The sequence below is a fragment of the Canis lupus genome, chromosome 2 (assembly GCF_011100685.1).
Source record: "Canis lupus familiaris isolate Mischka breed German Shepherd chromosome 2, alternate assembly UU_Cfam_GSD_1.0, whole genome shotgun sequence".
Classification (NCBI taxonomy): Eukaryota; Metazoa; Chordata; class Mammalia; order Carnivora; family Canidae; genus Canis; species Canis lupus.
In genome coordinates, this window is record NC_049223.1 from 29,721,837 (window position 1) to 29,749,088 (window position 27,252).

General features: G+C 54.3%; 2 protein-coding genes and 1 long non-coding RNA gene across 5 annotated transcripts; 1 reads left to right on the top strand and 2 right to left on the bottom strand.

Moving 5' to 3' along the window:
* Positions 1–3,627: 3,627 nt before the first annotated feature.
* Positions 3,628–16,208, bottom strand: AKR1E2 (aldo-keto reductase family 1 member E2). The gene is made up of 10 exons (XM_038530208.1): positions 16,110–16,208; positions 12,744–12,911; positions 10,742–10,858; positions 10,509–10,586; positions 9,006–9,128; positions 7,561–7,658; positions 5,838–5,910; positions 5,304–5,387; positions 4,263–4,345; positions 3,628–4,005 (listed from the first exon to the last, which is right to left on the bottom strand). The coding sequence occupies exons 1-10, from the start codon at positions 16,146–16,148 to the stop codon at positions 3,963–3,965; spliced, it is 906 nt and encodes a 301-aa protein (XP_038386136.1). The 5' UTR covers positions 16,149–16,208; the 3' UTR covers positions 3,628–3,962.
* A 3,471-nt stretch (positions 16,209–19,679) lies between these two features.
* LOC102156268 lies at positions 19,680–22,516 on the bottom strand. 3 transcript variants are annotated; one of them, XR_005355384.1, is made up of 5 exons: positions 22,455–22,516; positions 21,463–21,563; positions 21,294–21,379; positions 20,746–20,982; positions 19,680–20,312 (listed from the first exon to the last, which is right to left on the bottom strand). It is a non-coding gene; the product is annotated as an uncharacterized LOC102156268 (long non-coding RNA). The 3 variants fall into 3 exon arrangements; XR_005355385.1 differs by lacking the exon at positions 22,455–22,516 and adding an exon at positions 21,689–22,448; XR_005355383.1 differs by lacking the exon at positions 22,455–22,516 and having other exon boundaries at positions 21,463–22,448.
* Positions 22,517–23,176: 660 nt separating this feature from the next.
* Positions 23,177–26,600, top strand: LOC487150 (malignant T-cell-amplified sequence 1-like). The gene has a single exon (XM_038530209.1). It carries the CDS (start codon positions 23,306–23,308, stop codon positions 23,849–23,851), a length of 546 nt encoding a protein of 181 aa, XP_038386137.1. The 5' UTR covers positions 23,177–23,305; the 3' UTR covers positions 23,852–26,600.
* Positions 26,601–27,252: the final 652 nt, after the last annotated feature.

Genomic DNA, 27,252 nt, shown 5'->3' on the forward strand with positions numbered 1-27,252 from the left:
TTAGAACTGGAAAACACAATAATCAAAGTGGCACCTAGGAGGGTAAAACGACATAAATCACCCAATGGGAACAAGAGAGAGAAAATGAGCTGGGGATAAAAAACAGGAACAGAGCCTGTGGACCTTGAACAATAACAAAAGCTCTAACATTCATGTGATCAGAGTAGGGGGGATGCAGAGATGTTGGTCAAAGGCACAACTTCTGTTATAAGTTCTGAGGATGTAATGTTCAGCATGTAATCATAGTTAATAATACCGTGCTGTAACACTGACATGTGCTTAAAGAATTGATCTTACGTGCTCTCACCAAAAAAAAAAAAGGGTGATGGGTGTATTAATTAACCTGATCGTGGGAATCATCTCCTAAAGTGTATGTTTATTAAATCACTAAGCTACTGGAAGTATAAATTTTCAAAAAACTTCACAGATATTGGAGAGTCCAAATTTCAAAAGTGATATAATTAGTAAAAGGGACTGAAAAATGAGTGCCAGGATTTATTAAGAACTTCCAAAGATTTGCTTTCTCCATTTGCATCAATGCATCTCTGTGAGGGATTTTCAGCTGCAGCTGCTTGCGATGAAGACTGTGTTTCAAATCAAACTGAGTTTATGATCAAAATTTCAAATTTCTGTATCACAAAGTATTGAATCAATAGTGACAAAAAATATATATATATATAAATGTAAAGCGTAGTTGAATCATTGCTTTGAAAAGAATGTAACCACAATAAATTAGTGGGAACAAAGAATTTGGACCATGATTAAAGTTCTTATTTTTCCATTTTTTATTTCATCTCTGGCTCAGTGTAAAGTTTTTTTTTCTATTTTTTTGGGGTATTTTATAATGTACACACTGGATTAATAAAGAAGTGTATTCATATAATACATAAATAAATATACATTGTTTGGGTGCAAGTTCAAAAACTGCTAGTAATAGTAGGGGTTCTACCAAAAAAGAGGGAGTCCACTGTTCAGAGGTCACGTTGCCGTGTGTGCACCAGACAAGAAACCAACACCGTCCTTTGTCAGGAAGGCTGCGCAAGCCCGGGGAGGCTGAGCAAACCCCTGTTCCTCTCTCCCTGTGGACCCGGTGGGAGCGTCAGTCCCACCCGACAGGTGCCGCACCCGCAGTGAGCCGGGGCAGGTGTCATACCCTCTGGGGGCTGGGGCAGGTGCCGCGCCCGGGGGAGCAGGCAGAGGTGCCGCCCCGCGGGGAGCCTGGAGAGGTGCTGCACCTGCGGGGAGCATGCAGAGGTGCCGCCCCCGGGGGAGCACGGAGAGGTGCTGCACCTGCGGGGAGCATGGAGAGGTGCTGCACCTGCGGGGGGCACGGAGAGGTGCCGCCCCCGGGGGAGCACGGACAGGTGCTGCACCTGCAGGGAGCATGCAGAGGTGCCGCCCCCGGGGGAGCACGGAGAGGCCACATCCGCGGGGCGCGGCGGCAAGTGTCGCACCCACCGGGCAGGGGCAGGGGCAGGTGCCGCACCCACAGGCAGCCGCGGTCGGGACCAGGTGGTGGGCGGGGCGCACCTGGCGGGCGCCCCTGGGCCGCGGGGAAGGAGGCCCAGTCTCAGAAGCCAGGTAAACAAACAGGGCCCGGCCGCCTGTCCCCGTCTGGCCCCTTTGCTCCCAGCCGCCCCCGTGTGGCCCAGGCTCGGGAACTACCCCTCTCCCCCGGCCCCCCGCCCCCCTGAACCCCCGCCCCCCCGCCCCCCTGCGCCCCACCGCCCCCCGCAGCTGGCCCCTTCGCTCCTGCTCTTGCGGATCCAAGAAGAGCCCCCCCGGGAGCCAAAGATGGACCAGGCCGTCGGCTTCCCCCTGCAGCCCTGCTCGCTCCCGTCCCCCCCACCCTTTACCCACGCGGGAGCCTCCGATCCACGGGCGGGGCAGGGGTGCCCTCTGCCGCCAGAGCCGCGGATGCGCGGGCGCCCGTCGCGGGGCGACCTGGAGAGGCTCCTGGGCTCCTCCAGGGGAGGGGAGGCCCGGGGTCCCTGCAGGGCAGGCCTGGGGCGTTGGCCTAGGCCCTCAGTCCGCGTCGCCCCCGAGCTCCCCGGGGCGCTCCTGGATATGCACAGAGCGAACCCGGGAGCCTCTGGCCCAGCTGCAGAGGCGCAGTGCTCCCCGCGGGCGCGCGTCCTCCCCCGGGCCGCGTGGGGCCCAGTGTTTCTCATCCTCGCTGGTTGCCGTGGTGTTGCTATTCCAAGTGTTTCTAGCAAAAACAACAACAACAACAACAAAAAAAACCAACCACCAATCTGTAATAGTGTTTTCTATAGAATATAAAGTGATGGAGCTTACCTTTTGGTCCCTCCAGGCTCACCTGTGAATGGACATTGGTAAGAGTTGGAGTTTGAGGTGTGGGGATGAGAAGAAAGCCCCCTGCAGCCCGCAGTGCCTTTGCAAGGTCGGAGTCGTGGTGATAAGGATTCAGTGTAACATGTGGAAGTCATTTACATTAGGCCGGAGATCGATGACCGGCTGAAACTGGTCAAAATATTAAGTGAACGGTTGCACCAATGTACATCCGGTATATACGTTCGTGCATGTTTAATTTTTTGAAGATTTTATTTATTTACGGAGAGAGAGCATAAGTGGGGAGGAGGGGGTGGCTCCTCGCTGAGCTGGGAGCCTGATGTGACCCAGGACCTGGGGATCACGACCTGAGCGGAAGGCAGCTGCTTAACCACCTGAGCCCCCCAGGCACCCCTACACTTTTTTAAAAAGCGAGTTACAAATTATGTATGCTATGTGGCAGGTTTTGTGAAGCGTTTATGCCCATTTATTAGATATGTTTTTTAAAGATTGATAGAAAAGTGAGCATGCAGTGGGGAGGGGCAGAGAGAGAGAGAGAGAAGCAGGTTCCTCGCTCACTAGGCGCAGAGCCCCACGACCTCACCACCCTCAGATCATGACCTGAGTCCAAACCAAGAGTCCCACGCTCAACCGACTGAGCCACCCAGGCGCCCCTATCTGCACGTCATAGACGTGGGCAAAGACCACAAGGATCCACTAGAAAGAGGAGTTTTCCTAGATATTGCTCTTTTAGGCCTTTTTTACTTTCTCTAGTTGAGCTTCTCTCAGTTCTTTGCATTGTGAATTTGGTTGAATTACTTTGTAACCCAGGAAAATTCTGTAAATGTTAATAAAAAGTACTATTAGCCAATTGTGTTGAATTTTTCTTACACTTGGAAACAGGGAGACGCCTGCCAATTAACTCATGAAAATGAGCCTTTTAAGTCTCTCATAATTTATAGCAGCTTTAACACGAGTGGCCCCAATAGTACTGAGGTGACCCCTCGTGAGATGAACAACACAACACGTTGCCCTGAACGGGCCTGCGTGGATACGCTCCCTAATGCCCTTCCTTGTGCAGAGTGTGGACGGCCTGGGCACCGAGCGTCCTCTCTGAGCTGGGGTTTCCACATTGTGGAGAAGGAAAAATGCCTCTCTATTGACCTGAGACATCTCCAACTTTCAGCCCCGTGTTCTTTGGATGTGTCAAGGTAAGGATTTTGCTTTAAAATCAATGGGGGGGGGGGGGGGGCTGGCCAGCACAGGGGAGCACAGGGGACGCGAGGCGGGCCCAGGGCTGCAGTGGGGCCGAGTGACAGATACAGAGACTCATCATGCCATGGTCTCAACTCTTGTATTTATCTAAATATTTCCATAATACAATCTTTTTTTTTGAGAGTGTAGGCCACATTGTCTTGTAAAATCCCATCACACTGTGCTCAAAAGACTGAGGGTTCTCTGTGGAGAGGATCACCCTCTCCCTTTCCATCACGGAGACCATCTGAACCGTATGAATTTCTCAGGGAGCTCAGCTGCTGTTCCAGGCGGAAATCCACCGGAATCAAGCCTCGTCCGTCCCCTCCCCTCCCTGGCAGCCCAGGGCAGAGGCTGGTGGTTCGGGCCTCGTGGATCTGTCTGCCCAGGCAGGAGGAGGAAGCAGGAAGCCAGGCTCAGAAGTATATGTTGAAAGGATAGTCCTTGTGGTTTGCAGCTCTGAAAAAAACAGGAAAACAAATAAAAAATTAGAAATGCTTATTCTCATTAAGAGAAACATTCTAAGAGACACAGTTGTGTACTTTCAAGGTCCCCAATGTGCCAAATTAGTCTTTGGATTCGCTCAGGGGCACAGCCTCAAACAGAAAAGACTTAGGAGTTATGAGAAGCCTTAATTAACCTAAAACGTATATAATCAACACCGATTCAGGAACCAATCCCCCTATTTTGAAAGGAAGTAAAGGAGACGTATTTACATGGGTAACGTGCACAGCCGCAAGCTCCTGTTCAGGCCGAGGATGTCATTCATATCCTGTTCTGATAATTTAAAGTCGAACACCTGCAGCCAATACAGACGTTCATGGCAAAGTCAGGTCAGGGAGCACTTCGTGGAGCATGTGCTACCTGCCAAGTGTCGTGCCAGGCCTGTCGGGGACACCAAGCGGAGGGCGAACGGTGCCTGTGGCCCCCGGGTCTTCCCCAGAGCCTTGGCCTTCCCACACGCATGTGGGCCTTGGCCTTGGCCTGCCGCTGGCTGCCTCGGGGCTGGCTGGGAGCCCCTGGAAAGTCGGGGGGGGGTACTGCACTCACCCCCTGGGAGTACGGGACACCCTGGGATAGTGAAGGGGTGCAGCAAAGCTTTCCCACTGCTCAAAAAACAAAAAGAAAAAACAAAAAACCCAAAACCATTTGTGCCTCCCACCCTACCAGCTAGGAGGACGCTCGTCCCCGGGACCAGCCACTCCGACAGTGTTCAGAATGCAGGGTCCTCTTCGCATCTGTTCCCTCTGAAGCAGAGCTCTAAGCTGCACCGTCCCTGCCCCGCCCACCCTTTGGCTCCTAACATACTTGAGCACTATGACCCGCTCCAGAAATAGGAACTTTTCTCCCAGGAGGGCTGACCCTGGTTGCAGCCGAGGGGCTGGGAGAGAAGGTGGAGTGGCCTCGGGCCCAGCCTCTGCCCACAGGAGAGGCCCCACCACAGCCCAGGGGAAGCCAGGGATTCGGAGTCCCCAGCAGCTCTGGCTGGAGGGGGGCGGGGGCCCGGGAGGCGGGGTGGCTGGGCTCAGTTCTGGTGGGGTCGGCGGGCAGGTGCCCGGCTGTTCTCGCCTCCCTGCTCCCTGTCTCAGCTCCCAGGCTGGGCACTGTCACACCCTCGGGTTCCTCGGGCTGTGGCCACAGCTTCACCCTGCGCGCCCGCCACGTCACAGCCAGCAGGGCCCGTGCGTGAGGTGGCCGGACCCCCGCTAGCTGCATGTGTTCCCAAGCCCTCCACCTAAAAGAAGAGAAGCACTTTCCTGGATATTCTCAATAATCCGCTTGGGGGTGACTGATTTGGGAATCACGATCACATTCCTCTGGATCTGAAATCGGAGCAAAATCTGCAGGAATGAAAAAAAAAAGTCTAATATCAGACACAGGGAGGAGATTCCACGGAGTTGGTGGTTTCTCACGCAGTTTACAGCGTATCGTACAGTGAAAAAGTCCAAAAGTCAGGGGCAGCTTTTAATCACAAAGCTTTTCTGTTCCAAAGTCTTTTAGGAACCCACACCAGTATTTTCTGGAAGCTTTTTCCAATGTGTGTGCAATGACCGCCACCGGCCCGCGGAGACTCCTGTGACTTAATGATCCCACGGATGCACCCAACACCTCGACCCTGGACGTCAGAGCAAGGAAGCCGGTGGGAAGGCCTTTCCTGTTCCACTCGCTGGTGCGCGGGGTGGGGCCCAGCACATGCTGGTGAAGCGTGGGGGCCTGGCCAGGGGCTCCTGTCCTCCGTCCTTGCCCGGTCCCGGCCCCCAGAGGAAGCAGGCCCGCCCAGCCCCTCCTACCTGTGCCGGGGACTTGTTGTGCTTCTGCGCCACCCTCTGGATCACAGGGTCATCCAGCAGGTCTACGCCCTCACTAGAGAGAGCAGGGCCAGGCAGGAGGTTAGGTTAGGGGGTTAGCAGGTCCAGCGTGCATGCTCCTGGCTTTGAAAACCCCACTACTTCCTCCAGAGGGCAAAACCTAGATTTATTTTCGTCTGATCGCTACATCTGCTCGCTGCGGGGACGGTAAATGAGACAGAAGCGCTCCCCACCCCGACCCCACCGGCTGACACTTCCCAGGAGACAGCTGGACACGCTGCTGCTCTTGGTGGATACGTGGTGTTTCCTCGAGGACGAGGTGGCACCATCGGAGGGCCCATGGCCTGGTGTGACGTCTACGGGCTGTCTGACCTCGCTCACCATAGGGCCTGGAGCGGCGCCTAAACTGCTGCTGCTGCTGCTGGCAATCTCAGAAAGCTCAACTCGGGTGCCCACACGAGCCTGAGCCCGGGAACACGCGGAAGGTCTAGTGCGGAGACCCTGGGCTACGGCCTGGCGCCACCCCTGGGCCCGCGTCCCGCAGGGAGAGGCCCTAACCACTCCGGAGAGGCGTTTCCTCGGCCAGCACTCCTTAAGTGGCTCTACAGACAGTGCTCAGAGCCTCCTGAAGGAACTGACCAGCTGATCTCACCTGCCGCGGGCCCAGCACTCAGCTGGTTCCCTGCCCTGGGCGGCCCTGGGACCCCACGCTCATCTGCATGACACGACCTGGCCTTCCAGCAACTACCGTGTTCAGACACCTATGCCTACCTCCCACGGCAGACACACACACACACACACACACACACACACACACACACACACACAGGTATTTAGAGTCAAATGCTTCCAGCCCTCCAGGGCCCCTGGTCTGTCCCAGGCACTGAGCCAGGGGTGGAGGAGAGTCACAAATCACACGCTGTCCCTGCACTCGAGCAGCTCTGACAAGTGGGGACAGGAATTAATGACAAGACAGTGAGACGAGGGCTATGGACAAAACCGGGATACAGGGAGTGAGTGTGGGGGGCTTCCTGGAGGAGGTGACACAGAATTAAACCGTGTATCAGAAATCAGAGTTAACCAGATTTAAAAAGAAAAAAAAGGGTCCGAGCAAGATCTCAAGGTAAAGAGAACAGTACGTGAGAGGCACAGAGCCCGGAAAGACGGCGCTCCTTCCCGGGAGCCCCGTGTGGTGTCAAGTGCTGGGCGAGCACGCTTGTTGGGGGAAGAACCGAGGCCAGAAGCACGCAGAGGCCAGACCAGTGGGACTTCGAGGCCAAGCCAAGAACGGAAGGGTTTTCCAGCAGGAAGGTGACCTGATCCTACTGAGCCGCCCCGTCTGGTACCGCGGGGACAGTGGGTGGGAAGCGGGCAAGCCCGGCCCGAGCCAGGAGGCTGCGGGAACTAGCGAGAATTAGCGGGGAGAGCGCCCGCTTAACTACGGCAGGGGTGGCGGGAACACAGATCGAGAGACAGACCCCGGCCCTGCGGCAGAATGGCCTGGAGGACGTTCAGGTGTCTGGTCCGGGTGGTGCGAGCGGCCAAGGGGGCTCGTTAGCTTAGCAGGTGGAGGGAGCACGGCACACGGCTGGGGTTGGGGGGAGGAGGCCGGGCGAGCCTCCCCTTCCTTCAGAGAGCCCCTGCCAACCACCCGAATTCTTCCCTGCTAGAGCCCCATGCGCCACCACCCGTGACGCACCCCTACCTGGAACCGCCGAGGGGCCGGTACGCGGTCACGGACACCTGTCTGGACTGGCAAAACCCGATGAGCTCCTTCTGGGTGAGATACGGGTGGCACTCGATCTACAGAGAGAGTCACAGCTTACCAGGGGGATTGGGACCGACAGGCCACCAGGAAACAGGGCATGCGCTCACGGTCGGCTCTGCCCCCGAGGAGCCGCGGGCCCGTTCCCAGGCGCAGGCCTCCGCTGCCGTGGGGTGACAGGCCCCTGGGAACGGGCAGGAGGGCCCCCACGCTCCCCGGGCGCTCCGACGGCCCCTGCCCGGTGAGGTGCCCCCTCTGGGCCTGTATTTCCGCTCCAGCCCGTGGCGCTCTCCTGCCTCACGTGGGGACAGTGGCTGCTCTGTGGGTGGCAGCCAGGGAGCTTCCAGAAGGCAGAGGCTGTTTTGCTTCCTGCTCTGGGTGCTGACCGCTTGAGCAGGCTCACCTGCGGAGACTCGCCGAGCGATGCCCTTTCCTGTACCCACGTGATAGGAAGGGTATTTTTTTTTTTTAAGATTTTATTTATTTATTCCTGAGAGACATGGAGAGAGAGGCAGAGACCCAAGCAGAGGGAGAAGCAAGCTCCATGCAGGGAGCCTGATGCGGGACTTGATCCCGGGACCCCGGGGTCACGCCCTGAGCAGAAGGCTCAACAGCTGAGCCACCCAGGTGCCCCAGAAATTTGTTGTAAAAAAAGGAACCTGATGCTCTATTCTTAACGTCCCCAAACCAGAAACTACCCAAGGGCCCATCCACGCCAGAATGGGTAACTACCCTGTGCTGTATTTACGTCATGGAATGCCACGCAGAGATCGGAACGGTGGACGACCACACGTGAACGTGGACGCATCTGACAACTATACTGTGGAAAGCCAGACGCAGCAGAGTACGTCACGCGTCACTTCATCGACTACGTTCAAAAGCGGCTGGTGCCGTCAGTAATCGGCACAGCGGCTGCCCTTGGCGGGCGGCGGTCACACTGTTTCTGTGTCTGGATGCCGGGCACGGAGTGCGCCGAGGCTCAGTGGAAGTCATCGAGTCCCAGGGTCATGTGCGCGCTTTGTGGACGTCCGTGACGCTGTGCAACCGTTCAGGTAAAGTGAAGTACTGCAAAAATGCCCTTTGCTCATGAGCCAGCCCGGTGCACGGAAGGCCTGGGCAGCACCGTGGGTGAAGGAGGACGGCTCGCCAGGACCTTCTGCTGCCTCTACACAGAGCAAACCCAGCTCCGCCCGCGCCCTGCCTCCCCAGGGCACCTGCCGTCCCGCAGGCTCTCCTGCCTCGGCGCCCGATCCCGGCTGACCTGCTCCCAACAGCACCGCTCTGCAGCCCCGGGAGGGGAAGGCCCAACTTGCAACCCCCCTCCTCCCGTTCCCAGCTTACTCACGCGGACGGGGCAGCTGCAGAGCCAGCTGTTCAAGCCTCACCTGGTTAGTGATTGGCTTGAATCTCAAGTTGGGTTTGTTCAAAAGTCTGTCGAGCTGCTTGTGGTTGAAGTTTGACACCCCGATGGCTTTCACCAGCCCCATGACCACCAGGTCCTCCATGGCCTAGAGAGAACACAGGGTCCCGCGGATGCTCCACGCCCCGCACGCCTCTACACACTGTGCTGAGCCCACTCCACCCACCCCAGACTTCTGCGGATCCCATCCAACGTCCCACGGGCGTTTCTGCCCCCAGCGCCTACTCCACTTCCACCTCTCCCCGGCTGGGGAGCCTGGGGCACGTGTTTATGACCCACGGAGCCTCAACGTCCCCACCTGCAAAGTGGGGACAAGCCTGTCCTTGCCACAGGATTGTCTTAAGATTCCATCCAACAACACGCACCTAGCATTCAGCTCAGGGCCCAAATCTCCCGAACGCGCGGCACGTTAGGTATTGTTACTCCTCTTACTCTACCTGCTGATGCGGTGTCTGTGAGCACGTGCGATGCTGACCGTTGGCTTGCCTCCCTCTCTACCCAGGTTATGGACCTCCTGAGCACCATGAGGTGCCATCATTGTCCTGCTGGCCCTCTGCTCGAGGCGGAGCATGGCCCGGTGCAGGGGACGGGGGCGGCATAAGTCCCGAGTGGCCACGGGCAGGCGGCCAGTGAGCAGACACCAGCTCCTGCCTGCACGCTGCAGCAGCATCCAGAACCCCACTCGTGCTGCCGAGACCGCCCGGACTCTAACCCACGACTTTCCAGAGAGGCAGTGCCCTGGGACAGAAAGGGCTGGGGACCCCCGGACACTGGCCCTGATAGCCCAGGCCCCGCTGCTAATCCCTTTCGCTGATTCCCGTTTAAAAGAAATGGAGGGAGAGGGTGGCCTGGGGGGTGCGCTTCCCCATCTGTGTGCCCCTCACCCTGCCCGGTCCTCCAAGGCCGGCTCCCACTCCTCTCCCTGAACTCAGTGTGAACTCGCCTGCTTCCCACGCCTCTACCCCACATCAGTGTGCAATATCACACGCGCTGGGTCAGCCGAGGCCGGCGGGGAACCCCCCCCTCCCGCACTCGCTGCTGTACTTGAGGCCTCCTCCCCCCTTTCCGTCCGGGCTCCAGCAGCAGCCTGCAGAGTTGCATCCCATCCCTCCAGCTTCTCTGAGCGGTTACCGATAAGCCGTTGGCAACTACAGAAGAGCCTGATGGGGCCCCACCGGGTAATGGAGAAATGGATTCTTAAGTTTTATTTCTATCCTCTTCTTTGTTTCCGTCATGACCACGCGCTGTTTCCTAATCAAGAAACAAGCGGACACTGAGAGTACCGGAGGCCTGCCCTAGTTGTCGCTCAGATGGATGTGTTGGCGAGAGGAGGCAGCCCGAGCTATGGAAGCAGGCGGCCGCTGAGTCAGGTGTGCACCCCCGTTCATGCTGCACACCCGTGCGTTGGGCACGCAGCCGGCGTACCTGAACCAGCAAGCTCGCGATCCCCCGCCAGCTGAAGGCTCACCTCCCAGGTGTCCAGGAAGTCCGTGTCACTGGCTATGACCATGCCGCTGCGGTCCAGGGGCACATCTTCTTCCCCGGACTGTGAGACAGAGGAGGGAGCCAATGGGGAACTGCGGGCAAGTAAACGTGCGCGTGCGGCCCACACGGCCCGGGGACCCCGGCCCTGCTGCTGGCCCAAGCTCTCTGCGCCACCCGACGGCCGTGAGCAGGAAGCCGGTGCCTCCGGGACGTTACCTTGAAGCCCATGGGCCAGTGCATGAGGTAGAGGTCCAGGTAGTCCAGGTTCAGGGCTGTGAGACTCCTGGTGCATGCCGCCTTCACCAGCGACTTCTTGTGGCTGGTGCACCAGAGCTGCCGGCGGGAGGAAGGACGCCCGTGTTAGCACCACAGCTGCCCCTGCGCCCCACGATTCCAGCAGCGGGAAGGTGGACAACATCCGCGACTAGGCGGCAATCAACACAAGGTGGTGACGTCGGCCTCGGATGCTCCCTTGGGGACGGATCTCCAAAACGGGGCCCCTGCTGCCTGAGTCCCGCTGGAAGGAAGTTGGCAGCACGGGGAACGATTTGTGGGAGGGCCGCCTGCTTACAGGGATCCGCTGGGACCAGATGAAAATCAACCCAAATGCCTGCAAGCAGAAGGGCGGGCGCGAACCGTCCAACTCGCTCACTGGGTCTCCCGTTAAGTTGGCGCCGGCTGGGAAGGCCGCGTGGCCGCGGGTGAGGTGGGGCGGGTGTCCAGCTGCCCTGTCCTGACCTGGATACTTCCAGCCCCGCCCCTGGATCTGCTTCCCGTTACTTCCCGCTCCGTGTCGTAGTGACCGCGACGAGGCCGGTCTGGGGCCTCTGACACAGCAAGAGAAGACAGATAACATGTTCCAGAAAGAAGACTGGAAGATAGGAAGAGAACACTGAAACAACACCCAGAAACACTGGGTATTGACAAAGGCAGGAAAACACAAAAAAGGGAGGAATATACTGTGAATAAATAACGGTGCCCTCTAGACGGTGAGCACACAGAGTGATTTCTGTAAAAAACTTGCATTTCCACCACTTTTCCAAATGTCAAGGGCGAGGAGCACACCTGCCCTGCCGGCTCTGCTGCACCCCGGAGAAACCTGTGCCTGGGTTTGGGGGCTGGCCCGGCAACCCTGCAGCCAGCGCCCTCCTGGACCAGCAGGGGAGCAATTTGAACCCCGCCAGGGACACACTGAGGCCTCTCCAGCTCTCCGGGACCTGATGAGTCGCAGAGTCACGCAGGACAGTGACGCTACTACAGGAGCAGCAGTGCGTCCTGCAGCTATGGACATCGGGCCTGGAAAGTACTCGAGATGACCAGATCCCGAGCCTGGCTTTACACACAAGGACGCCGTGAGCCCGTGCCACCCAGTGACTGCCCAGTGCCTCGGAGCTCGGGGACACCCGGCGTGAGGGCCGGGGCTCTGGCCTCACGGTCCTGACACCCCGCGTCAGAGTCAACAGCTAGGGCGCTCTGGACTGCGCGCTGCCCGCGTCTGCCCCTCGGCGGCCCGCACGGCTGTCCCCTGCGCCTCCCATCTCCCAAGTCCGGGCCTCCCTCCTCTTCTGCCCACACGGTGGCCAGGGTCTCCGGCCTCCTGAACAAATGCACCTGTCTTTCCTTTTTTTTTTAAAAAAAAGATTTTATCCATTTATTCATGAGAGACACAGAGAGAGAGGCGGACACACAGAGGGAGAAGCAGGCTCCACGCAGGGAGCCCGATGTGGGACTCGATCCTGGGACCCTGGGGTCACGTCCTGAGCCAAAGGCAGACTTTCAGTTGCCGAGCCCCCCAGGTGTCCCCGCACCTCTCGGTGGCTGCAATTGCCTGATCCGACACAAGTCTCGCTGCTCCAACATATGAGCTCCCTACTTAAACACCTGCAACGGTGCTCCTCTGTGGGGAACAAGAGCGAGCCCCTGATTCACAGGTAGCTGGGCCCCCGGGATGCAGCCTGTCCCCCGCTGCAGCCTCATTTCCTGGTCCAGGAACGCCAAGCATCTTCCAGGTCCCTGTACCTGTCCCCACCGCGTGCTCTGCCCACGTGTCCCCTCTGCTTGTCACGCAGTCCCGGGCACCTTCCCCTGCACCAGTCCCAGCACATGCGTCCTGCTCAGCTCCCCGAGGCCCAGAAAACCCTCCACACGCTAGGTCGGCTTTCCTGCCCCCCAAGCCCTGCGGGGTCTACACTGGGGTCTACACCCTCCGACGTCCTACCTTACTGACGATAAACAGGTCCTCCCGCCTCACCACGCCCTCCGTGATCTTGCTGTGGATCCCGGCTCCAACCTCGCTCTCATTGTGGTACAAGTAAGCGCAGTCGAAGTGCCGATATCCCGCGTCGATGGCCACTTTCACGGCCTCGGCCACCTCCCCTGGGGCCGCCTGCAAAAGGAGCGTGACAGAAGGAACCCTCGCACTCAGGACACGGCCGCTGCTCCCCCGCACCTGGGTCAGGTCCCCGCACCCGCGCCAGCGTGGGCCGGCCCTGCGATCAGGGCCCGTGGGAGTCAGGGCGGCTCCCAAGCCTCTAAGTTCCAGCTCCTCGGCTTGTTTGGGGAAAACTCTGTAGGTATTTTTGGTGCCTGCAAATCAGGGAGCCACATCCTCTGCTGTGCCTCCTGAACCAGCAGAGGAATAAAGACACGGAGGAGGCATCACAATAGTAAAGGAGACACAAGAAGGTGCAGATTCAGCCTCTACCCGGGAAGACCAGAAGGCCAAGGGGAAAGGCAAACAGGGGTACACTCGCTTGAAGATAGCCCACCCCCCGCGGAGGAGCTCCCCAAACCCACAGGCACAGTAGGGCTTTCATCAGAAAAACGCTCCCTGTGGACGGGGCTGCTCAACAAGCAAAGGGGCTGAAGCAGAGGAAGGAGCCCGGGGAGGGCTCACGACGTCCACCGGGCATCCCCAAGGGCTTCGTGATTCTCAGAGCACCTGCTCGCTTGACCTTCACGGAACCCCCTGCGCCAGGTCTTCACTCACGAGCAGCATTCAGAGGCGCTGAGAGCTAATGAAGCAGCATCCACCCCAAGTCGGGAACGAACCACCAAGAAATGAGAAGGGGAGGGAAAATGTGAGAACAAGAATGAACATCCAATAAAGACACGGAGGAGAAGATCAACAAAGCCAGAGCTAGGTCTCTGAAAAACCTTAGTAAGGTGGACAAACTTCTGATGAGACTGACAGCACCAAATTTTTTTTTTTAATGACCTCAATGAAAAACAGCCATACAGATTAAACTGAGACCCAAAATCGCAGAAAATATTATCGGTCACTACAAACTGACAATTTGCAGAGATGAAAAGACTGGGAGAAATCCCTAGAGAAACTTACTCGAGAAGAAGTAAAAGCCGAATTGTCCTATAATTATCTTTCTTTTTTTAAATGAAGCAATTCGTTGAACACACACAGAGTTCTACGTTTTCAAGGATGAGATCATCCCAAGTTGATACTAAATCTTTCATAGAAAAGGAAAAGAATATTCCCAACTCATTCCACCAGACCAGCATAACCCTGGCATCCAAAGCAGACAAAAATATTAGTAGGACAGTCACCATGGATCTTGCTCATCGATCGTTGCAAAAATCCTAAGTAAAATAACAGCAAAGTGGATGCAACAATATACTACGGAAAAAGAACATACCACAGCCACACTGAGTTTATCTGACATGGCCAAGGACGGCTTGATATCAGAAAATCCATAATAATTTACCACATGAACAGATTAAAAAAATACACGTTGTCAATCAATATTGGATAAGATTCAACATCCATTTCTTTTTTTTTTTTTTTTTCAACATCCATTTCTGATTCCAACTCTCAGTAAACTAAGAAAAAAGAAAACTCTTTAACCTGGTAAAGAATACCCACACTTAAAACAACCACAACAACAGCAAAAAAAAAAAAAAAAAAAAAAAAAAATCAAGAACAAAAACAAACGAAAAACCCTAGGGGCAGACATCATTGTAAACCTGTTAAGTATCAGAAACATTCCCTTTAAAATCCAGAACAAAACAAGAAAGTCCTTGGTAATGGAGGTCCTAGCCATCACAAGCAGCTCAGAAATAGCAATTTGAGACTGGAGGATCAGAAAAAAGGGAATGAAAGTAGTGTTGTTTGCAGACGGGAGGATCATTTATGTAGAAAACCCAAATGAATCTATAGGTGAATTAAGAGAACAACAGGACAATTCAGCAGAGTGGCTGGAAATGTGATGAATATACCAAAGAAGACTGTTCTTTTTTTAAAAAACAACAACAACAACAACAAAAAACTAGGCCCCACACCTAATATGAGGTTCCAACTTCTGACCCTGAGGTCAGAGTCCTATGGTCCATCAACTGAGCCAGACAGACGGCCCCGGGGAAGACTATTTTCCTATGCATCAACAGTGAATGAGCTGAAGACATAATTTCAGAGAAGTTTCATTTCCAATAGTATCACAGAGCGTCCAGTATCCAGGACTAAATCCCCCAAATGAAGGGTCTGCTCTCTCCAGGGAAAGCTGTATGTAGAACCAGACGAAGAGACACTGACAGACACAATCTATCTAGGACAATGTATTAACAGAGAAATAGACTATGCTTGTAGAAGGCCGGGTTTAATACAAAAAAGTCAGTTCTCTCCAGGTTGATCCATGGATTTAATGTGATCCCACAGACTCCGAATGAACTATCTTCCTCCCCCCCGCCCCCAAGGCCATCTTGAACCTGGGGTGTCCTTGTGCTTCACTGGGGTGAACAGAATGCAGCCAGAGAGGTTTCCAGCCTAGGCTTCAGGGCGCCCTGTGCATTTCCCTGGCTCCCTCGGGACCTCAGCCACCATCACCCAGTGGATACCCCAGGATAGCCTGCTTGAGGCTGAGAGTTCGGTGCAGCCACAAGGATTAGCCCCAGGGGGTCCGACCCAGGCACGGGACAGGGCTGCCCAGCTGAGCACCCTGCATGCAGCCGAGCACCCTGCATGCAGCCGTCGGGACCCACATGCTGCCCTAGGCCACTGCGTCTCTGTGATTGTCACTGAGGCCGCTCTTGGGGGCCAGCAGAGAATCCATAGTAGTGCTGTGACCTGACTGCACAAACGCGAGACTCTGCGTGGTGGTCAGGAAGGGGCGAACGGGGCCGACCCAGCTCTGTGCACCTGGGGTCCAGCAACACCAGAGAGGAATGGTTTGGCCCCCGAAGCAGGCTTTTTTTTTTTTTTTTAATTTTGTTGTTGTTGGTTTTTTTTGCAGGTTTCCTAGCGCTGGTTGCTGTGCAGAGGGCGGTGCAGCAAAGGCAGGCGGGGAAGTCGAGGCACGGAGCCCTGCGGAGCGCTGGCTGCGCGCGCGCACACAGCCCGAGGCGGGGCCGCGGAGCCCCAGCAACCGTGCAAGTCGCACCCCAGGTATGCAGGAGCCGGAGAGCACCTCGCAGGATTATACCTGGGTGATGCTAAGCCCTCCGCAGCCGGCCCCTCCCATGATAAAACGCGGGGTCCAACAGGTGCCAGCAGGTGCGCAGGGGCGTGTGATGCGGCGCGGCCCCCACCCCAGGGCGGCGGGTGGCCCCGCGGGCCTCGCAGGGGAGGCCGCCTCACCTTCCAGGTGCCCAGGCCCACGGCCGGGATGCGCTCCATCCTCCCGCCGCCGCCGCCGCGCAACTGCCGGGCTCGCGGCCGCAGCTCCCGAGGGGCGCGGGGGGCGGGGCCGGAGCGGCGGCCCTGATTGGCTGGCGGCCGGGGACACGCCCACCCCCTGGGAGCCCGGGCGGCGATGTGCGCACGCGCCGGCCTGCGCGCTCCTGGAGCCTCGGGGACTGGGAGGGTGGGAGGGAGGGAGGAGCGGGGAGAGGCCCGGCCGCGGGGAGGCGGGCGGGACGAGGGGCTGGTGTTCCCGGTTCCGGGGACCGCAGGGCTGGGCCAGGCCCCGGCTCCCGGCGCTGGAGCCCGGGTAGGGACTCCCTCCAGCAGGGAGAGGGAAGGCCTTGCTCCCCTGCAACCTGACGTGCTTGGGGCGGGCATCCCGAGGCCCCCGGGCTCCTCGAGGTCCGTCGGCCTCGGGGCTCCGTCGGTGACACACCTGGCTGGGTCCAGTAAATGCTTTCTACTCCCTGGGGTCCCGGCAGCAGGACCTGCGGGGTGCAGAATGGGGCACAGCACTGCCTGCTGCACCCCACCCCGCCCCACCCCGCCCCGGGGCCGAGGACCAGCCTCCCGGCTGGCGCCGCAGGTGGAAGGGGGCGGAGTCCCGGGATCGAGTCCCACGTCTGGCTCCCTGCATGGAGCCTGCTTCTCCCTCTGCCTGTGTCTCTGCCTCTCTCTCTCTCTCTCTCTCTCCCCTTCTCTGTGTCTCTCATGAATAAATAAATACAATCTTAAAAAAAAAAAGTTTCCATTTCCCTAACCTCTAATGTGGCTGGTCCTGTTTTCACAACCTTATATCTTATATTTTCTGTGGCAAAATGGGTATTCAAGTCTTTCACTCGTTTTGAGTTGGATTGTTTTGTTGTTGACCTGTAAGAGTTCTTTGTTCTGGACCATGAGCCTTCTATTTGTTTATTTATCATTATTATTATCTGTAAAGAATGTATTTATTTGAGAGTGAGAGAGTGAGAAAGAGACCACAAGCAGGGGGTGAGGGAGAGAGAAGCAGACTCCCCGCTGAGCTCCAACCCAGGACCCTGTGACCGTGCCCCTGATTGACCGTGCAAGGCCAGGTGGGTCTCATGCACCTGCTGCCCGCGGGCACGGACCTCGGCCGCCCCAGGGGTCCGCTCTGGTTTGCAAGTGGGTAGGAGGCCCTGCGCACCCCAGTGGCCCCACCAAACCCACCCAGGAGCTGGGAGCCCAGGTCACATCCACACCGCCGAGGGGGAGGGAGTCACGCAGTTCTGTGGCCAGTCCTCCTGAGACCATTGGAACCTCAGGCTGGGACAGGCGGGGACTGGCCTGGGCACATCCGGTGGTTAGAGTCCATCTACGCAGGAAGGGTTCTGGACACTTGAGCTGAGACTCAAACCTCCTGTGGGCTTTGCTTTGGAAACGAGAGCCCTGAGATTCCGGGGACCCCCCGCCTATGCGCAGCCCCATGTGAGCACCCATCTATCCACCTGCATGCCTGCGGCGGAGAGCACATCTGCTGGAGCCTGTGAGGGACTCGGCAGTGTCGCCTGCGGAATGGAGCAATGAGAGGGAAGATGGAATTAAAAACATTCCAGGGATCCCTGGGGGGCTCAGCGGTTTGGCACCTGCCTTTGGCCCAGGGCGTGATCCTGGAGTCCTGGGATCGAATCCCACTGGGGCTCCCTGCAGGGAGCCTGCTTCCCCCTTTGCCTGTGTCTCTGCCTCTCTCTCTCTCTCTCTGTGTCTCTCATGAATAAATAAAATCTTTTTTAAAAAATGAAAAAAAAAACCCATTCCAGATCTTGTGATTATTTTTACAGTATATTTAACTTTGTTTTCCAGATTTTATTTATTTGTGAGAGATGGTGTGGAGAGAGAGCACGAGCAGGGCGAGGCGCAGAGCAGCAGACCCCCCACCCCCCGTAGCAGGGAGCTCCATCCCAGGACCCCGAGATCATGACCTGAGCTGAAGGCAGACACTTCATCCACTGAGCCATCAAGGCGGCCCTTCCTAACTTTAATTTTTAAAAACAGATAATAAATTGGTGGTGCAGCATGGAGAAAGGTATTTTATAAGTTGAAGTATAATAAGCATAGTGTGACATCAGCTTCAGGTGTACAACACGACTCAATAATTCTGTACAGTCCTCAGTGCTAATGGGAAGAATGGTCCCCACTTGTCACCAAACATTATTACAGTATGATTATGTTCCCTATGCTACTTGCCATCTCTGTGGATTATTTTATAACAAAAAGCTTGTATTTCTTTTTAAGATCTAATTTATTTATTTGAGAAAAAGAGAGAGAGAATATGAGAGAGGGAGAAGCAGACTCCCCACTGAGCAGGGACTCCCCAAGGCAGGGCTGAATCCCAGGACCCTGAGATCATGACCTGAGCCGAAGGCAGACCCTTAACCAACTGAGTCCCCCGCCCCCAGGCGCCCTGAAAGTTTGTATTTCTTTGAAAAGGCCAATAATGTAGGGCTAGCATGTTTTCTTTTTTAACAGACATCATTTTAGAAAGAATTGCTTTATCGTTGATTATTTGTAGATAAATTCACAAATTAGAAATCAAGATGACTGTTCAGAGTGTGCTTCACCTGAACTTGGGAAATGTTTTGGGACTTTGTAGAGATGGTTTTGTTAATTTAGGAAGAATAATTGTGTGGTAAAAGCCAGTTACGGGTTAGTGGAGAACTCTCCTAATGGGCACCAGCCTCCGGCCCAGCTGGCGGACTCAGCTTGGCTCTCCCGCCCTCCGGTGGCCCTTCTGCAAAATGCAGACACAGCTGCAGGCAGGTGAGCGGCTTCCAGCTATCAGGACAACCCAGGTGTGTGAACTGCACTCCCAAGCGTGCAGGTTTGGAGAACTGGAGACATTTTCTCACTCAGGTTCCTCACTTTAATTTTGCCACGTTATCACTGTGTCTCAATCACACACTCCCTTGAGATTCCTGCTACGGAACCGAGCTCTGGCATCTCCTGTTTGACTTAGCAGCTTTATCCAAAGCTACAAATATTTTCTGCATTTTTTTTTTACATATATACCATAATCTTAGGCCTTAGATTACCCTAGGACACAAAGGGTGTTTTGCAAAGAAAGAAACACTTGTAAATGTACTTATTCTTTGTCTATGAGTCCTTTGTATACTGTTTTTTTTTTTTTTTAATTCCTCGGAACTACCTTGTGAGGTGTACGCTGTATTTTTCATATTTCAAGGCAGTAAAGTGGTACCGAGGGAACCTGACGGAAGGAGTGCAGCCTGGGCCTGAAAATCAATCTGGCTTCAGAGTCTGTACCAGAACTTTCCTCCTTCTTTTCAAAATCCATATAGTTGATTAATTTTGAATTGATTGTGAATTATTTAATGAGAATAACTTGGTAATGTGTTTCAATGGTTTAGCATGCTCCTTTGTTCAAAGCAACATGTGAGTATCGTATTTTTTCATTCGCTGGTGTGGGTCACCCTCAAAGACCTAGACTCCTCTATAACATTTAAGAACCAGGTTCCGTGATTTTTACAGAAGGGTAGATTTTACAAAGTCTTAAAATAGAGGTTTTTTTTTTTTAACTTTAACTTCTTTAATTTTTTAGGAATTTAAGGAGGAAACTAGTACTTAGAATCCTTTTAATGGTAGATGCCAAATAGTGGCTAGTTGGCCAAGGTCAAGTGCGTCCCAGGGAAGAGTTAACAGTGTACAGATTGAGTATGATTTCTGATAAAAATGGTTATTAACTTCAAAAAAGTTTTTCATTGCTGTAGGACTTCAGAGTAAGCTTTTCAGAGTTTCCTTCTGTAAAATAACTTCATTTCAAAAAAAAAAAAATCCTTTGGGCATTCCTCTGCTAGACAATTTCAGGTCAAATCAGTTCTGATTAAGTTACTAGTTCTCCAGCAATGACTTTTCCTCCCTGGAATTTCTACATCTGGTTTTTGTTGCTCATATAGCACTGACTTCACAAATAAGAATAACAGGACAAACCATAAGACCCAAAGAAAAATAATTGTCCTATTGGGTTAAGCACACAAACTTATATATAATACACAAGATCAGCTGCTGGTCTATTAACTGGAAATGTGTGACTCTTCATGGGATCAAAGTAGTTGTAGTGAAATCTCAAGGAGGCATAGCAGAGACTCGGCCATAAACAGGAAAGCTCAAGTCTGGCCAGTTGTCCTGTGTGAAGAGAGTATTAAAACAATTGTGTAACTGTTCTTATATTAGTAATTATAGCTATGTCAAATACTTAAAACCCAATTATTGTAAGTTCTAATTCAAGCAATAGCTCACCCCTATCCCCAGGAGATGGGCATTCTTGTCAACCACACTTTTGTAATGGGTACACGGAGACACACACAAGTTCAGTAACTTTCAGTTTTTCACTCTAGGAAATGATGCAGCAGGATTCATCCTGGGTTCTAGGGTCAGGACACATCAATATGCTGCTTTACCACCTCATTTAAGATGGCCTACCCTTGTGACGGTTAATTTTACGTGTCAACCTGACGGGTCTACAGGGGGACCGTGCATTTGGCCAAACGTCGTTCTGAGTGTTTCTGTAAGGGTATTTCTCGGTAAGATTAACATTTTAATTGGTAAAGCAGATTACCTTCCCTAACATGGACAGGCTTCATCCAAGGTCTGGAAGCAACAAAAAGGCGGACTCTTCCCGGAGTAAAAAGGGATTCCTCCTGCCGGATTGCCTCTGAGCTAGGTCCTTGGTCTTCTCCGGCCTGAGACTCAGACTCAGACTGAATTACAGCATTAGCTCTCCTAGATCTCCAGGTTGTTGTTGACTGCTGATGTTGGGACTTCTCAGCCCCCCATAATTGTGAGAGCCAATTCCCTACAATAGATACATATGCTCTGTTTATGTATTATTTATGTATTTTATATATTACTTCCATCTATATGTATAACTTAATTCTACAAGTTTATATATATATATGCAATTTTATAATAGAACATATATATGTATGTGTGTATATATATGTGTGTGTTATATGTTATATTCATATTCTCTGGAGCACCCAGACTGATATAGATTTTTGTTCTGAGAATAGGGATCGATAATACATAAAGACACATCTCTCTCTGTATATATAGGTGTCACCCTGATGTGCTGTAAGCTCCCAAGGATGGGGAAATATATGTCACCTTTTCACTGTATATCCGGCCAGTGTTGCAATTCCTGCCGCAGGGCAGACTTCCCAAATTAGGCAGGTGTTCATTGGAGAGAAGTGCTAGGGGAAGGAACACAGAGGTAAAACACAACTCCCGCCCCCGGGGGCTTCACACTTCTCTGGGGATGACACGTGAAGTCTACCTGGGTCGAATCCAATGAGCTGGGTGACTTCCACACTAATCTTAAGTGGGTGTGCACCTAACGGTCGAGTCGCACGATGTGTGAATCCCAGGTTGACAGAACTGCAAAGGGAAACAGAGCCTCCATCGCAGCTGGAGATTTCAATGTGCCGCTTCGTAGATCAAGCAGCGAGAACAGAACGCCCTTCCGCCGAGCCGAGCTCTGCACCGAGCACAGCTGCACGCACATCCTTCTCAGGAACACTCCGGGTGGTCCTCGGGACAAGCCGCACCCTGGGCCGCACGCTCAGTTGGGATGTCTTGAAGAGGGCAGCAGAGGGTCCCCTGGGTGACACCTGGGGGGCCCAGGGGCTGAGCGTCTGCCTTCACCCTAGGGCGTGACCCCGGGGTCGCGGGATCGAGTCCCGCGTCGGGTTCCCCGCAAGCCTGCCCTTCCAACGTCCTGTTAGCAGAGCCGCTCAGGCCCCTGCCCGCTCACTCCCCTTCTCCCTCACCCCTGCCGCGTGTCTCCCAAATGCACGCTCTGCACTTTGAGATGGGTCTTCCCACGGCAGATACACCACCTGTGTTTGCAGCCACACGCACATCGGCAGAGGAGGCGGCGCCCGTGCAGAGCTCCCCTCCTCCAACACCCGTGCACGGACACCTGTGCACGGCGGGCACCTGGGGGCTCAGCACCTGAGCGTCTGCCTTCAGCCCAGGGAGTGACCCCGGGGTCGCAGGATCGAGTCCCGCGACGGGCTCCCCGCAAGCCTGCCCTTCCAACGTCCTGTTAGCAGAGCCGCTCAGGCCCCTGCCCGCTCACTCCCCTTCTCCCTCACCCCTGCCGCGTGTCTCCCAACTGCACGCTCTGCACTTTGAGATGGGTCTTCCCACGGCAGATACACCACCTGTGTGTGCAGCCACACGCACATCGGCAGAGGAGGCGGCGCCCGTCCACAGAGCTCCCCTCCTCCAACACCCGTGCATGGACACCTGTGCATGGGGGCGCACCTGGGGGCTCAGCAGCTGAGCATCTGCCTTCAGCCCAGGGCGACCCCGGGGTCCTGGGATCGAGTCCCGCGTCGGGCTCCCTGCATGGAGCTGCTTCTCCCTCTGCCTGTGTCTCTGCCTCTCTCTGTGTCTCTAATGAATAAGTTAATACAATCTTAAAAAAAAAAAAAAGAAAAGAAAAGGAGAAGAGGCCAGAATTCGTCCCTACCGCACCTGCTGCTGTGCAGGGAAGCCCCGCCCCCCGCCCCCGCCGCCCCGGGCTCAGGCGGGAAGAGCCCCGCAGGCAGATGTGTGCGGTGACACAGCCCCCGCCCGGGTGCCACGGAGCGCGGGGGGAGACGCAGAGTGTGACGGCGGGCGGCCCCGGGAAACCACCGCGACCGAGCTCCGCGCGGCGCCTGCGCGGCTCCGCAGCCGCACCTGCTCCGGCACCTGCGCCCCGCACCTGCGCCCTGGATCCCGGCGTGCCTATCCGCAGGGACGACGATTCGGCTTGCCGCTAACAAACAGTAAAAATACCAGCCCCCTTCCGCGCCTCTCCTCTCGCCACAGACGCGCTTCCTCCCGCTCCTCTGCCTCCAATCCCGTCCCTTTCACCCGCCCTCCCGGAGCGGGGGTGGCGAGCGACGAATCTGCGGCCGCGAAACCGGCGGCAGCGCCGCGCCGCGCCGCCCCGCGCCGCTCCCCGAGCGGCGGAAGTAGACGTCACGCGGAGCCGTAAAGCGCGCGCTGCCTTCCGGTTAGCGACAGCCGCCGCGACCGTCCCCGCCGGCCGTCCTCCCGGTGAGCGCCTCCCGGTCCTCGCAGCTCGGGCTCTCCGCCGTGGGCGCCCCCCCCGTCCGCCTTGGATCATGTTCAAGAAATTCGACGAGAAGGAAAACGTGTCCAACTGCATCCAGCTGAAGACGTCCGTCATCAAGGGCATTAAGAACCAGCTGATAGAGCAGTTCCCGGGCATCGAGCCGTGGCTCAACCAGATCCTGCCCAAGAAGGACCCGGTGAAGATCGTGCGCTGCCACGAGCACATAGAGATCCTCACGGTGAACGGCGAGCTCCTGTTCTTCAGGCAGAGGGAGGGGCCCTTCTACCCGACGCTGCGGCTGCTGCACAAGTACCCGTTCATCCTGCCGCACCAGCAGGTGGACAAGGGCGCCATCAAGTTCGTGCTCAGCGGGGCCAACATCATGTGCCCCGGCCTGACCTCGCCCGGCGCGCAGCTCTACCCCGCCGCCGTCGACACGGTCGTGGCCATCATGGCGGAGGGCAAGCAGCACGCGCTGTGCGTCGGGGTCATGCGCATGTCGGCGGAGGACATCGAGAAGGTCAACAAGGGCATCGGCATCGAGAACATCCACTACCTCAACGACGGGCTGTGGCACATGAAGACGTACAAGTGAGCGCGGGCAGCGGCGCCCGGGGAGCGCCCGGAGAGCTGGACCCGTGTGTGTGCGCACGTGGGGGTGTGTGTGTGTGTGTGTGTCTCGTGCGACCGCGAGGAGGCCCGCACGCCCCCCGCGCCCCAGGGGGCAGCAGCCCGGCAGATGCTGAACAAAGCAAAACAAAAACAACAACAACAACAACAACAACAACAAAAAACCAACACGAAGTAAAAGATTTGGAAGGAGTGCAGCTGTCTGTATCCGTGTCATTGCACGCGTGTGCGTCAGTGGGTGTCCTTTTTAGTTTTTTCTTTTTTAAAAGATTTTATTTATTTGTTCAATAGAGACACAGAGAGAGAGAGAGAGGCAGAGACACAGGCAGAGGGAGGAGCAGGCTCCCTGCAGGGGGCCCGACGTGGGACTCGATCCCGGGACCCCGGGGTCACGCCCTGGGCTGCAGGTGGTGCTAAACCACTGAGCCCTCAGGTGCCCCCCTCCCGTGCACGGGTGTTGGAGGAGGGGAGCTCTGTGGACGGGCGCCGCCGCCTCTGCCGACGTGCGTGTGGCTGCACACGCAGGTGGTGTATCTGCGGTGGGAAGACCCATGTCAAAGTGCAGAGCATGCAGTTGGGAGACACGCGGCAGGGGTGAGGGAGAAGGGAAGTGAGCGGGCACTAATACCATTATGTTGCTACCAATCCTACTGAGCGGCTCTGCCAACACGGCGTTGGAAGGGCAAGCAGAAAATCTAGTAAAAAGTGTCCCACAGGCACGAGTGATAGTCTGCCCCACAAGCCACATCTCCCCTCTTGCAGGCAGAATTTGGCCCATCCTTGTTCTACATGGTCCCGGAAAATTCTGATGAGGCCAGGCTCACCTTCGTGCTCTGTTTCCCAGTAAGACTTAGGCGTTTATAGGACCTAGAAGGATCCTCCTCTATCAGAATCCCTAGGAAAATGGGGATCTTCCTGCCCATGATTTTGAGTTGTTTATTCAGGTGGCTTTGTGAGCTGTGTTAAGATAGGGCTGCTTGAGGATGTCTGGAAAACATGACTAGGGCCTCAGAGGAAGATGCATGGGGAGAAGCGGTCTCCCTGCGATGGGGGATGTTGGCGTGTGTGGTTTTGTTCTTGCCGCACACATGCACACGTACGCACCCAAGACCTTGCTGGGCATAGAGTCTGAGCATGCTAAAATTGAACATGGAGAGCAACAGTGCCCTTTTTGTATGAGCTGATGGTTAATCGACTGGAGACTCCATATATACCAGGACACTTTATTAAGGAGCATGGCAAATTTATGTGAGCTAGTACATTTTCCTTATAAATGACTTTTTCTGGACTTGCGTTTCCTGAAAATTAAAGCCACAGTTCTCTCAATGTGTAATGGAATGGCATCGTAGACCTACCCAATTGAGAAATTACATAAAAAAGGGTAAAATAGGTGAACCGAAGGCTTGGTGACTTTGCCATGATTCGTTTTGGTGTTACTTATATGAATACAAGATAAATTGCTGTAGATTTAGGGGTGAATGGAAAGTGCAAAAGTAAAATGTGGAAATTTAGATTTCATGTTATTCCTCACACAAGTTTGGTTGTGAATGAAAAGATACTGGGGGCAAGCTAGAGGAAAGTTCTAGTCAAGGTATTTTATTTTGGAGTCTAGATCACTTTGCTGTTATTTTTATTGTTGCAGGTTGTTAGTGGGATATTTAGTATGTCTGCGTGTTGGGAAAGATTCACTAAGCGGGAATGCTTGATGGGGATATAATCAGTGGAATAGAAAAGCAGGAAGGGATACTCTAGAAGGAGAGGTGGAGGGACTGACCTGCCCTCATAAATCTGCACCTTTGGATTCTGTCTCTTTGCCGCAGAGTTGTCATGGAACGACTCAAACTCTCCTCATTAGAACACTATTTTTCCCTCAAAGGGTTAGGGGTTTTGCCCCGTTTAATTGTCTTCTGCAGTCAACACCACTCTGGCCATTGGTGGACACCTGTGGAGGACCGTAAGCATCTCATGACAGTATTCTGGAGCGTCAGTGACTGATGAACACTGATGGAGACACTGAAGGTAAGCCACCCTACAGTTCTTCTCTCACCGTGTCCCCACCAGCTCACTCCACCAAACATTGAAAGAGGACCCTCCGAATCTACATTAAGCCTTCTTTCAGGATTCATTCATGGATTTTCATGCTATCTTCCATTATGGGATACTGACCATTATGTTGATACCAATCCTACTGAACAACTCAAGGTGGAAACTGCATATGCATCAGAAAGGGTGGAGGGCAAGGGTTATGGGAACTTCCTGGAATTTCATAGAAACTTTGGTCTGTGTATTCAGAGATAGATGTCTTTGTTAAAGCATTCTTTACACTCACCACATGTTTAAGGTGATCTGTGAACCAAAAGGTAATTATGAACGATTAAAGTAGAAGAGGATCGTCTCTACTTACTTTTGGCTAAGACCAATGTCTGATTCGATGGTGAGGACACTGTCTGAAGTACGAGTGATAGTCATATCTTACCTCAAGAACCCACTCACTCCTGTGCTGTTTAACCCAGAATAGTTCAAGAAACAGTGTTTCAAACCTACCTTGGGGCTAGGCACTGGGCTGCAAGTAGGGTGCACAAATTTAAAACAGCACCCTGTTTTCCAGGAGCTTAGTCTTATTAGGAAGGCAAACATGTAGACGTATAATTTAATTTCACATGTTTGTGTATGTATATACACCTATATATAGTAAATGTATGAGTTACCTGTTATAATATGGTCTGAGTGAATGATGGAAAGTTGTCTCTGCCTAGAAAATCAAAGAGGATTTCTTAATTAGAGGCTATCTGAGTAGAAATGTTAAAAAAAAAAAAAAAAAAGGATGTTTTCATAATGAAAATAGTCCAAAAAAATCCAGGAAAAGAAAAAGTGTGAGCAATGCAGTAGAGTCACAAAAATAGAAGCAGTTTGGCTTTTTTGTAGGTCATGATTTTCCAGGAAAAGATGAGAAGAGATGAAACTAGAGGCTGATGGTACGGACCCATTTTTAGCGTGCCAAAGGGGTTACATGCTTAGGGCTGGAATGGGCGTCTACAAAAGTGTTGAGAAGGAGTGGAGCATGAACGGTATCACAGATTGGATAGGTGAATGCGAGAATGGATTCGAGGGGCCGGGGCTAGAGGGAATAACTAATAGGCAGCATTGCACATCTTTCAGGCAAGAGAAGATGACACTGATTTGAGGGATTTGAATGATCCTAAACATTTTCGTGAAGGAAAAAAGTCTTCGGACATTTACTGGGAACAGGAAGTCTGCACTTGGTGGGACATGGTTCATAAATGGGACAGGAGCCCGGAGGGGGGATAGTTGGGGGGAGGGTGGCAGGAGAGGGAAGGGACTTCATTCTAGGGACACGCATGAAAC

Bases quoted from the DNA above. Each gene is read 5' to 3' on its own strand.
- AKR1E2 (XM_038530208.1), bottom strand. From the start codon at position 16,148: ATGGAGCGCATCCCGGCCGTGGGCCTGGGCACCTGGAAG. The intron at 10,587-10,741 runs GTAACGTCCCGG...TCTGTCTCACAG, and splicing joins ACTGGCCCATGGGCTTCAAG to TCCGGGGAAGAAGATGTGCC. The intron at 5,911-7,560 runs GTAGGGGTGCGT...TGCTCTCTCTAG, and splicing joins CGGCCCCTCGGCGGTTCCAG to TGAGGGCGTAGACCTGCTGG.
- LOC487150 (XM_038530209.1), top strand. From the start codon at position 23,306: ATGTTCAAGAAATTCGACGAGAAGGAAAACGTGTCCAACTGCATCCAG.